This window comes from Scardinius erythrophthalmus (genome assembly GCF_964197995.2).
Source record: "Scardinius erythrophthalmus genome assembly, chromosome: 3".
Classification (NCBI taxonomy): domain Eukaryota; kingdom Metazoa; phylum Chordata; class Actinopteri; order Cypriniformes; family Leuciscidae; genus Scardinius; species Scardinius erythrophthalmus.
In genome coordinates, this window is record NC_138223.1 from 48063241 (window position 1) to 48076185 (window position 12945).

At 38.7% G+C, this 12945-nt stretch overlaps 1 protein-coding gene across 1 annotated transcript in view; it reads left to right on the forward strand.

Moving 5' to 3' along the window:
• LOC308688223 (complement C3-like) overlaps positions 1 to 11751 on the forward strand; it is a 123198-nt gene extending 111447 nt beyond the window's left edge. The window contains exons 35-37 of the mRNA XM_081361150.1: positions 6853 to 6936; positions 8385 to 8520; positions 11249 to 11751. Of these exons, the coding sequence (XP_081217276.1) occupies positions 6853 to 6936; positions 8385 to 8520; positions 11249 to 11390 (362 nt within the window). The 3' untranslated portion in view covers positions 11391 to 11751. The remainder of the gene's footprint in view (positions 1 to 6852; positions 6937 to 8384; positions 8521 to 11248) is intronic.
• The last annotated feature ends 1194 nt before the right edge of the window (positions 11752 to 12945 follow it).

The following is a 12945-nucleotide window of genomic DNA, read 5'->3' on the forward strand; positions in this document are numbered from 1 at the left end:
AGGAGGGTTTGCACTGAAGCCTTGGGTCTTCTCAGGCCAAGGTAAAGGAGAAAGAGAAAAGGCATCACCAAATATTGTTGTCCTGCCGAACCAGCTTAAGGAGGAAGACAACAAGGCGCTCGGTCTCGGCTACATTGTGGATGAAGACATGTTGCATGTCATGGTAAGGGTCAACTTCTCCAGGCGGAAGAAAAAGATGAGACTTGGGCAAGACTTGCTGCTAGAAGAAGTACGAGCACAGACACCAGACCCGCTGACAAGACGTGAACTGCTGAGTCAAGTTGCTGGTTTGTACGACCCAGTTGGCCTGACAACGCCATCAAAGCAAAAAGGGGCTATCTTGGTCCGAAGGGCATTCCAAGAGGCAAAACCAAAGTGCAGCATGGTCAAGGACACATGGGACCTTCCTCTGTCGGATGAGCTCCGCAAAGATGCAATTGGAATTTTTGAGGAGTACGTCCAGCTAAGCAAAGTAAAGTTCCCAAGAGCCCTTACTCCACCAAAGGCAACAACTGAACCAGTCGCTGTCACTTTTTCAGATGGCAGTGAGAGCTCCTATGGTGCTGTCCTCTACCTGCGGTGGAACTGCAACAAACAATTAACAGTTCGACTAGTGGAGTCAAAAGCAAAGCTGACACCTCTAGACCAGAAGGGAGATGCGGTCAAAGCAGAACTTTGTGGTGCAGTCTTTGCAAGCCGCCTGAAAAAGTACTTTGAACAGCATACCCAGATCCAGATAAAAAGGTGGTACCATTTGTTAGACAGTCAGACTGTTCTTGGAGCTATCCAGCGTGAAAGCTATGGATTTCAGACTTTCTTCGCTAATAGAATTGGAGAGATCCAAGAGAGCACACGGCTACAGGACTGGTGGTGGATCCCTGGACCACTCAACATAGCTGACATTATCACTCGAGGAGCTGGGCCAAAGGAACTTGATGCCCATTCAGAGTGGCAGCAAGGGCCAGAGTTTCTACATCTTCCAGAGAGCGAGTGGCCAATTATGTCATCAAAAGATGTGTCTGTGACAGCTCGAGAAAGCATTAACAATATGCAAAAGAAGTCATTCGTGGCAGCACTCACCAGAGCCCAAGCGAAAAGAAGTCTGCCAAGTCTTGTGGGACGACTTCCTGCTGGTGCAGCTGTCCTAAACTTGGTGGATGAGAGGCGCTTTAGTAGCCTAAAGTGTCTAATCAAGACTGTTGCTTTTATCTGGAGAGCCGCCAAAAAGTTTACATCTACAATAAAGTCCATCGAGACCCCAAAGTGGGAGGCAATTCCCACAAAAGGAGTTATCACCGCTACAGAACGTCAAGAGGCAATAAGAGACATCTATCTTGCTGCTCAAGAGGGGGTGACGTTCCCAGTTACCACTATGGACCGCTTGGTTGTGTACAGAGAGCCAGAATCTGGGTTACTAGTCTGCGGTGAAAGAATCCATGGCTTCAGGGAGGATGGCGCTGCAGTTCCCCTTCTGCCTTTCAATGCATGGGTCTCTACTTTATTGGCACGGGAGGCGCACGATGAGGGTCATGAAGGTGTGGCTGCAACCCTGCTGAAAATGAGGAGGAAAGCCTGGGTCATCCAAGGGAGAAAAATTGCCCAAAAAGTAGTGGAGAACTGCCTTTTCTGCAAAAAGTCCAGAGCAAGAAGGTGCAAACAGGTAATGGCTGACCTACCTTCTGAAAGAGCCACACCTGCAGCCCCGTTCGAGTTCACTACAGTCGACCTCTTCGGACCGTACCTTGTCAAAGATGACATCAAGAAACGGGTCTCAATGAAAGTGTGGGGTGTCGTCTTCAGCTGTATGGCCAGCAGGGCAATTCATGCAGACCTGGTCAACACAATGTCGACAGAGAGCTTCTTGATGGCTTACCAACGCTTTACTGCAATTAGAGGGCACCCAAGAAAGATCTGGTCCGACCCGGGGACAAACTTCATCGGCGCCAAACCTGTCCTAAGAGAGCTGTACCAGTTCCTGGATTCTCAGAATAGAACTTCAATAGAAGAGATGTCGGCTCAAAAAGGTACCAAATGGGAGTGGACAATTCACCCTGCTGACTCACCTCACCGCAATGGGGCTGCTGAAGCCGCTGTCCGCATTCTCAAGAAAGCACTGCAGAGCCTGGGCAACAACACTGGCCTCAGCTACAGCGAGTTTCAGACAACACTACAACTTGCTGCAAACCTTGCCAACGAATGCCCAATAGATGCCAGGGTGCAGAGCCATGAGGAAAGCGTGCAGTATGTGTCACCCAACACACTTCTCCTGGGCCGAGCCTCTCCAAGCGGTGAGATCAGAACATTTGACTTTGCGAACTACCCTTACAAGAGACTCAGAGAGATGCAGAACCAGGTCAACAAGTTCTGGAGGTTTTGGAGCCAGCTTGCCGGCCCAAACTTATTTCTGAGAAGTAAATGGCACACTTTGCATCGCAACGTTGCTATCGGAGATATTGTCTGGTTGTGCGACCAAAATGCAGTGAGGGGCCAGTTTAAGCTAGGACGGGTGGTGAGCGTCAATCCAGATGCTAAGGGCATTGTTCGAGACGTGAACGTCAAAGTGGTCCAGAGCTCCTGCCTTCCTGTCACAAAACCCGCACTAAACCGGCCATCGGCCAAAGTCCTTAAAGACGCTACCCAAACCACGGTCCTGCACAGAGATGTTCGACGCCTGGTTGTCTTGCTACCAGTTGAGGACCAAACTCGGAGCTGACCGGCAGTAAGCAGGTGCTGATTTACGATCTTTCCATCGGTTCCCGTGGGAAGATCGAGTGGGAGGTGTGCTGACAAACTGCCTGGGAGCTCCTCAGTGGTGAAACTCCTCCTCCTTCAATCAGTGGAGAACCAGGTGGAACAAATCTGAGGCAATCTGGGCGTGCCAGTACCTGGCTGTTGTTGTCTTTAGACCACAGTGAAAGGAGCATTTATAGCACCACTAGACCAAGGAAACTTCATCTTTGTCATCAAGGTGACTGTGCAAAACCAAGCCCTCCACAAAATAGTGAAGGACAGCCGGTAAGCGCCATATTGGCCATGTTTGGCTAGACTGACTTAAGCAGTGCAGTGCAAATGATACTCTGGAAAAACACTCTTAACTCTTGTTGACTTTGTTAGGACTTTTACATTGATATTTGTAACTTCAAATGTTGTTTGGTTTTATCAAACAAGTGGGGTATAAAGGAAAAGTAAGAAAAGCCAAATTCATTGTTTGACAAAGAATGTGTTTGAAATTGTTAAAAGTAATTAAAACTTTGTAGAAATCTTAATAAACCAAGTTCTTAATTTAGTTAAAAATGTATACTCTAAAGATCTTTGGCTAAAAATATAATGAGATCTATTAATTAACCTAAATATTAAACCAATTGAAGGTAAAAAAGTTATTTGGTTAAAGATACTTGGTTAAAAGATAAGAAAATATACATTTTGACAACTGATTTGTTTTGGTAAAGCATATCTAGTTGTGTGGCTACAATGATACCATAGAATAATTCTTTATTATGAAAATACTGCTTAAAACTACTGATCAGAATAAAAATGGAAACCTTGTAATAGCAGTAATGTGTTTATCTGAGGTGAATGTGAATAATTTTGTTTATTTAATTTGGCTGTCAACTCAAATAATAATCTTGTATTTGTCTCATCTCTTTTGAGGTTTTTCACCTGTTTAGTGCCAACCAAAGCATGGTAAATAAAAGACAAACAACTGATTCCATGGCTGTTTATTGAGTGAAATCCAGTTAAAATCTTCATGTGGAGGGACTGTCCTTTTCAAGTGGGGAATTGCACAAAAAAAATAGATCACAACTTGACAGAACCCTAAAGGGTTCTTTTGATTGAACCCTTAAAAAGGGTTCTATATAGAACCTTTTAGGGGTTCCAAATACGTAGCGCCTGATAGAACCTTTTAAGGTTCTATTTAGAACCTTTTCTTCTAAGAGTGTACTATACTGTTGTTGCCATTAAATAAGCGCATTTAGTTTCATATTTGTTAAAATATTATGCTATTTTTTTCCATTTATGTTGATTTATGAAAAGTGAACAGCACGAGTAAGATAGGATGTGCAGTATGAGACATGGAGTGGTTCAGACATGATTTTGACCACTTCATTAAGTTTTGTTTTGTAGAAAGCCTTTCTTTAAAGTGAATTTCGTTTTGTAAATTGTATCTTAATTTTAATGAATAAGAAGCAAATCTAACGGACAATATTATCATGGAGGCGCCCACGCGATCACTTGCACATTAACTGGAGCGCATCTCATCCTAACTTAACGAAATGCCTCACACAGACATGAGAAATACATCAAATACACAAAGCATGAAATGTCTTTAAATGAAATAATTCAAAATTCAAAAAAGAAAAGAAAAGAAAAAGGCTACTCTCTGATTATGTAATCTATTATGTCATTTCTCTATAGGCGCGTTCAATACGAATATGGCGATCGTCAACTTCATCTTTAAAACAGACAGTCAGAAAACATAGTTTATTCATAAAAATCTTTTTAAGCACTGTCACAAAACCAGTTGAGAAACATTGTATCAGAATTATGGATAGAGTAGGATGTTATGTTATGAATATGAATGTTATCCTGTTTTTTCTCCGTTCACAGAAGCACTACAGGTGAATACGATGATAAATCCCCCTATTCTGTTGCTGCTATTTTACATGCAGGCTAAAACTAAAAAATGTTTTTGGTATTTTTAATGGGTCACAGTCACTTGTTCATTCTAATTTAATTTTAATTTAACATACCGGTAATCTTGTCGGTTAATGAATGGAAGATCGCGTCGGTTGAAGGTGGCAGGAAAAAAAACCCCGAAATGAATCCAGTTTGTTGATAAAAAAAAATTTCTCATTTCTGTTTAGTTGAAGTTTTTTAACTAATAGTTATATTTTCCTTTATTTCAGGTTTATTTCGATTAGCATTTAAATGTTTTTAAAAGTTTTAGTTTTACTTAAATAACTGTCTGGGCAAAACATCGACAGAACTGTCAATTTTCCAACTCTTTCGAATTTTTACAAATATTCACGAATTATTTAATGCCTGTCTGGGACACAATATCAGGTCAATCACACTCATCCAGGCCAATTAACCTACAGCTATTGTTGCAAGCATAATTTACATTTCTTTTAAGAATAATGACTCAAATGTGGGAAATAAATAACTAGGCTATGTTATTGTTATTTATTTATTTATTTATTTATTGTCATTTGCTCCCCTTGCACCTTATGTTTTATCTTTTAAAATGACGGAAATTATTTCAAAATTCGTATTTTAAAAACGGCTTTACTCACTGAACCTCTAGCCTATACCCACAAACGGTTGACTTTTTTCCCCAAGTCGTTTATTTCACTATGAACTGGACGATCGAAAGGGCAAACTATTTGAATCTTCGTTTTACAAAAATATATTGGATATAACGAAATGTATAATGTTATGTAATGAATATATAATCAATGTAATATTAATATAGCACGAATTTAATTAGCCTACAAAAATCGGAACACTATTATTTCTGGAAGGAGAAGCTTAGCCTATAGACCAACCAACAAACCTGCCACATTTTTTATAGCAAAAAATACATTCGTCTTATTTTTTTCAAATAGGCCTATTAAAACACAAATTCATAGGGCATTCTATTGGTTATATGTCAATATTTAGTGTTATTCAACACTTTTCCTTGTTTAATAACTCCTCATATATGAGCATAAGAATTGGATTAAATGATCCGTGCTGAATTCGTCTGGTCTGACTCAGTTCATCATTGATTGGGAGAGAACAGTTCAAACTTACTGGCTGTGGAAATCAGCGGGCGTGTCTCATTATACTATAAGCAAAACGCCGTAAAATAGCACGTGCTCTGTGCAACCAAAACTGCGTTTTTTACGGCGTCATATGGCGAGTTGAACGGCGTAAAAAGCGGCGCTTTCCATGCACACTAAAACGCCGTCAAATATGGCGTCATTGACGTATTTCGCGCGTCTTTTACGGCGTTTGTAATTACAACGGCGTATTTTACGGCGTCCAATACGGTTTAAAACGCCGTATTTGACGGCGTTTGGCTTTAAACGCGATTAATCTATGGCGTATTTCTGACGCTCTTGGCTTGCCATATAAGTCAGAGGTAGAGCTGGGCGATATGCGCATCTCATCAGTAAAGCCGGTTCCTTGATTAGTAGTTAATCGCCATCACCTGCTTTCAGATGAAGTGGTGTTAAATTAACACTCCTGGGGCTGGAAGTGTATATGAGTCCACACTCAAGAGTGTTAAAGTTAATGAGAGCCCAACTAAAGCAAACACCCATCACCACAATGGTAACTTACAATTTGTGATTTTCTCCTTCAGAGATTCTGCTTGTTAACATCAGGTGTCTTCAATAATGTTCAATCATCACTAAATTAATCACTTAATTATCTCATTAACTTAAACACTCTTGAGTGTGGACTCATACACTCCCAGGAGTGTTAATTTAACACTGGAGTTTTTGCTGTGTACAAAGAGCCGTAGTTAACTGACAATCTGAGCCATATCGCATTAATTATTGCTGGCGATACGTCCGCGATATTAATGCGATATGGCTCAGCTTGTCAGTTAATTACGGCTCTTTGTAGTAAATGCCGCTCCATCTGAAAGCAGGTGATGGTGATTTACTACTAATCAAGGGAACCGGCTTTACTGACGAGATGCGCATAACAATATCGTGCGATATATATCTCATCCCTAGAGAGGTCTGGAACAACATGACGTAAATGACAATGTGCCTATTTGAGTGAACTATTCATTGATTTCTGCCACCAAAATCCAATCTAATCAGTTATTATGCCAGTAACAATATTACACTTGTTTGACAGTTTATAAAGTCTCAGTGGTGGGGATGGATCTGGCACCGGACTCTGACATCTATCACTTGAAGGTGGAGCAAGTGCTGAAAGGAGGTACGGTTCAATGTTCTCTCCATGCTCATGAAATGCATATGAAATGTGTCTGATTCTTGTTAAATGCAGTTTTTTCTCTCAGATACATATTCAGCATGAGGCTAATTTGAATTGCAGCACAGCAAAAACTCCAGTGTTAAATTAACACTCCTGTGAGTGTATATGAGTCCACACTCAAGAGTGTAAAGTGTTAAAATATGAGTGTTAAATTAACACTCAAGAGTGTTGAAGTTAATGAGATAATTAAGTGATTAATTTAGTGATGATTGATCATTATTGAAGACACCTGATGTTAACAAGCAGAATCACTGAAGGAGAAAATCACAAATTGTAAGTTACCATTATGGCGATCAATGTTTGCTTTAGTTGGGCTCTTGACCCTTATATGTTTACTTTAAATTTTGCTTGTCTGCTGTTATTGATTTATAACAGTCAGATGAACAAAGAAAAAATGTGATCTGATGGTGTTGGTTATATTATGACAATCATCATTTGAACTTGATCACTGAACTCATTAAGATCCTTATTTCTGACTTAAATTTATGTTGTTGGTTACAGCATAACTGTGATTCTGCATAAATATCCAGAATTTTAGATATAATACAAAGGATTTCATAAAAGTTGTTTTGAAAAAAAAAATATTTCTTTTAGGCACACACAGATGTCAAGATTCAGTCTATGCATCTCAACAATGGTGACAAGCAGAATATTCAATTAGGGAAAAGTAAATTACATAGACAATTCAGATCATAATTTATTCATACCGCAATGCATGATGGGAGCCATTAATGAGTTGTGATTGGTGGCAGCCACTGCAACATGCTTTATTATTGTCACCATTGTTGAGATTCACAGGCTGATTATTGATATATGTGTTTCTCAATAAATTCATTTGAAAGTCTTTTGATCAGAACAATGTTTATTCAATATTTTCGATTATATGAAAAATACTGAAAATCATATGCTGTAATTAACAAGTTAAACCAAACTATCTCAATATGTTTAGAGTTAGTTTAATTACTTTTTCAGATCACAACATGATTATGTCAAAACATAACCAACACCATCAGATCACATTTTTTCTTTGTTCATCTGACTGTTATAAATCTATAACAACAGACAAGCAAAATATAAAGTAAACATAAAAGGTTCAAGAGCCCAACTAAAGCAAACACTGATCACCATAATGGTAACTTACAATTTGTGATTTTCTCCTTCAGTGATTCTGCTTGTTATCATCAGGTGTCTTCAATAATGTTCAATCATCACTAAATTAATCACTTAATTATCTCATTAACTTTAACACTCTTGAGTGTTAATTTAACACTCATATTTTAACACTTTACACTCTTGAGCGTGGACTCATATACACTCCCAGGAGTGTTAATTTAACACTGGAGTTTTTGCTGTGAGTGAAAGTGTGTCCTAAACACTGTTCTGTCCTGTAGGCACTGATGAGGATGTTGAGGGGAGAGTCAGACCATTTTTGGGTCGTCCCAGTTGCAGAGATCATTTGGGATTGGTAGAAGGCAAGTCGTACCTCATCATGGGCAAATCCACTGACCTGACAAGGCTCGGAGGAACGTAAGTGTCCACTCTGTGTCTGTGAATAACAGGATTTGCCTGAACTTTATGTATTTAAAGTCTGCAGAATGGTGTTCATGGCTCAGTGTTGGGACAGTTGTTTTTTGTCAAAATGCATTTTATATAACCTAGAATAGACTTGAACAAAGTAAGACTTCAATAAACCTGAATAAATAAAGACATACAATTATTTCTTTCCCCTCCAGGTTTTATTTTTTTATTTTTTAAGTTGGCTGTTCCCCCGAGCATTTTTGATCATTTTCACAAACATTTCATGCCCCCAGAATATTTTGTTGAATTAATATCTGAACATGCAATATATATATATAAAAAAAAAAAACTCTGTCTTTAAACCAAAAGCCAATTTTTTATTCTAACTTTATGCATTCTTTATCAACACTCGTGTGTTTGTAACCCAGTCAACACTATGATCTCACAGTGATGTGACCATGTGGTCACAACGTCAGCAATCTGAGTTCACAGTGTTCTAAAAGTGTAACCTCACAGCGCACTCACTGTGTGCTCAAACTATGACCACAATATGAGCTCATCCAAGCTAGAAATGTTATTGTTCTATGAATGTTATGAGAGCATTATGTTATGTTCTTGTAATATTTTCTGTAGCTAATTTTATTTTTGTAACCAGAATGTTCTCCTAAAAGGTAGGATAACACTCTCTATAAACATTTCAAACATGTTTAGTGATGACATTGATAGAACATTATCCCCCCTAACATTCTTAGACAGTTATAGCAGGAAGTTTCAATGTTTAGAAACTATGTTTAAGAGGTTTACATGTTGAAGTTTGTTTGAAGAGTTTGGTTTGGTCACCATTGTAGAGGTCAGTGTTTGCTGTAGTTGGGCTCTTTGGTCTTGACTAGGACAGGTGATTTAAATCGTGATATTGTTATGCGCATCTCATCAGTAAAGCCGGTTCCTTGATTAATAGTAAATCGCCTTCACCTGCTTCACCTGCAGAATATTCAATTAGGAAAAGTAAATTGACAATTCAGATCATAATTTATTCATACCACAATGCATGATGGGAGCTATTAATGAGTTGTGATTGGTGGCAGCCACTGCAACATGCTTTATTATTGTCACCATTGTTGAGATTCACAGGCTGATTAATAAGGTTCCTTTTTCAGATCACAGCATGATTATGTCAAACCATAACCAACACTATAAGATAACATTTTACTTTGTTAATTTAACTGTTATAAATCAATAACAGCAGACAAACAACAATAAATATTACAGTAAACATTTAATGGTTTAGAGCCCAACTACAGCAAACACCCATCACCTTAATGGTAACTTACAATTTGTGATTTTCTTCTTCAGTGATTCTGCTTGTTTACATCAGGTGTCTTCAATAATGCTCAATCATCACTAAATTAATCACTTAATTAAACATCTAAGTGATGTTGGAGTCCATGTCCAATTACATTTCTAGCTGGGGTGACTCACATTGTGTCCATAATATGAGCACACAGTGAGTGCACAGTGCGGTTACACTTTTAACTCACTGTGAACTCACATTGTGGTCATATGGAGAGATCACTGTGAGATCAACGTGTTGACTGGGAAGTTTAATAAAATAAAAAAAGTAAAATTTTGAGCAAAAAGCTGAGAAAATCTCGTTTTTGTCAGATTGGATTCAGAGCGATGATCAAAACACAGATGGAGTAGATCGAGTCCATTAACACCCCTAAAGCTTCACAGTCGTTTCCTCTTTATGGGTCGACATTTCATTCGGTAACATTAGCAAGTTTGAATAATATGCTGTTTAATGTTGGTGATCACGTTATTTAACATATGATTACATGTGATATCGCTTCTTCTCCTGTGTTTTGATCAGGAGATTGTCTACTCTGAAATATCTCGTCAGTGGCGGGGAAAGAGTTAAAAATAAAATGACTTGAATTCAAATGTCCTGTGATGAACATGGGTTTAAGTTATTTTGATTATTTTTGTGGGGTTTAAAGTAAAAAAATTATAGGTGGTAAATACGGTATTACTCTTTCCCCGCCATTGACGGAATTTTCCAGCAATCCATGTTTTCACTGTTATATGGTAGGGGGCGCTATTGTGCATCTGAAAGAGTACAGAATCTCCTGATCAAAACACAGGCGAAGAAGAAAGAAAAACAAGCAATAGAAGCATTGCATACGCACATGTAAGCTAACGTGATCATAAACATTACATAGCATATAAATCAAAACTGCCTAACATTTCTGAATGAAATATCGACCCAGTACGAGCTGTAGGACTGTGAAAGCATTAGGGGTGTAGATGATTATTAGGGGTCTGATTATAAGGCTGTAAAAAAAGAAATATTGACATAAGTGAACACTAATATTTATTGAAAGAAAAAAAAGCTATTTTGTTTAAAAACGTATGACAAACTTCAATATGACGTAAGCATTATGTAGGAGGCAATTACTTTTGACAAGAAAATCATAAACCTGTGAAGGCTGCATTAGACACATATAACATGTATTTTGACCTGTTATTAAAACACGTTTGGTTCTGGTGAAACTGAGTGTGTATTAATTTTTTTTTTTTTTAAATGTATAAAAACCAACAAGAATGCAAAGATTGTTCAAATAATTCTCATTTTTTCACCTTTGACATCCTCATTGTTAATTGGCCCTTACACACATGTATAGAGTGTAGTAGCTAAGTCAGTAATTTTGTCTGTTTTGTCTCTTGTCTGTTGTATTAGTCTGCAGTACGTCTTTGGAGAGCACACCTGGGTTGAATACTGGCCGACAAGAGAGGAAAGCCGAACTCGAGAATACAAGGAGCAGTACATCGGCATCTCTGCGCTCCAGGATAGCCTCCTCAGATACGGATGTGCTTCATAATGTTGATTAAATGTTCAAAATGTTGATTACAGGAAATTAAACATCCTCTCTTGCATTCTCTCAATAAATCTTAAATAATATTGTTGGAGCTAAAATACTTTTAAAAAATTAATAAAAAAAATGGTGACTTGAATTCATTTCAAGTTCCATTTAGAATTCTGACTAACTAATACCTTGCAAGAATATTCTGATAACTTTTTCCAATCTGAATCACAAACCCAACATTATAATTAGTTTTGTATGATTTTTTACGTCTGTATCTCATTTTAATCATCATAAGAAACTTTAAAGGAGAATTTCTGGATATCTGAATAGGCTGAACATTATTCAAAAGAAAAATAATAAATGCGTTCAGATGATTATTCCTGGCATTTGCTTTCTGACAGGAGTTGATGTGGATGATAAAAGATATGGAAGAGGTATTGGTAGGGATGGGCGATATATCGCATGCGATTGTTATGCGCATCTCATCAGTAAAGCCGGTTCCTTGATTAGTAGTAAATCACCATCACCTGCTTTCAGATGGAGCGGTGTTAAATTAACACTCCTGGGGCTGGGAGTGTATATGAGTCCACACTCAAGAGTGTTAAAGTTAATGAGATAATTAAGTGATTAATTAAGTGACTATTGAGCATTATTGAAGACACCTGATGTTAACAAGCAGAATCACTGAAGGAGAAAATCACAAATTGTAAGTTACCATTAAAGGGACACTTCACCCATTTGCATTAAGCTTTGCATTGTTAGAAACCCAGTCATACTATTGAATGGTCGTGCAACACTCTCTCATTTTCCCCTGAGATGGGAGAAATCTGTTATTTACCTCTTACACTTCCTCCTACAATGACGCAAAAATCGTCATTTTGCGTCATTGTAGGAGGAAGTGTTAGAGGGGGGGATTTCTGTTAAGACTACAGACACTAGTTTCTCATCTTTCCCAGGGTGGGGCGCGCTCACGCTACAGACCTATTACAGATCAGTGGGTGGGACTTTACTCTCTGAAACTGAAAGCAATATCCTCCATCTTGTTTGTAGCTAAGCTAACAGGCGCTGTGGAGACAGATGTAAAGTTATGACAATAGCGGAGGAGAGTGCTCAATATGATATAGAAGAAGAGGATTTCGGAAGTCTGATGCTTGAATCAGGTGTTTGTGGCTACCTTTACAAGCCGCATTATAGCGAAGAGCAGCCGAGGCAGAAGACCTGCCTGCCGCGGACGAGGAGCCCGGACTGGCTCGAGTTAGGGCGGACTGGTGGCGCCGGTGATCTCACAATGCAGCTACGAACCGCTACGAACACAGAGATAGAGTCCGTCTGCGGCAAAGAATTTCAACGATGACAATTTCTCCTGGACGAAATCTCTGAATCAGACGAGGACACGGACGTTTGTGTTGAGAACTATCCTAGTTTCGCACCGCATATGTTCTGACTGAACATCCAGGTACCATGCAATAATTCACCTTTTCGAAAGAAATACAAACGAGGAGTAATGCACTATATGAGTTCGCCAACTAACTAGACATTTTGTGTGAATGTGAAATGAATTTCAAGCTCT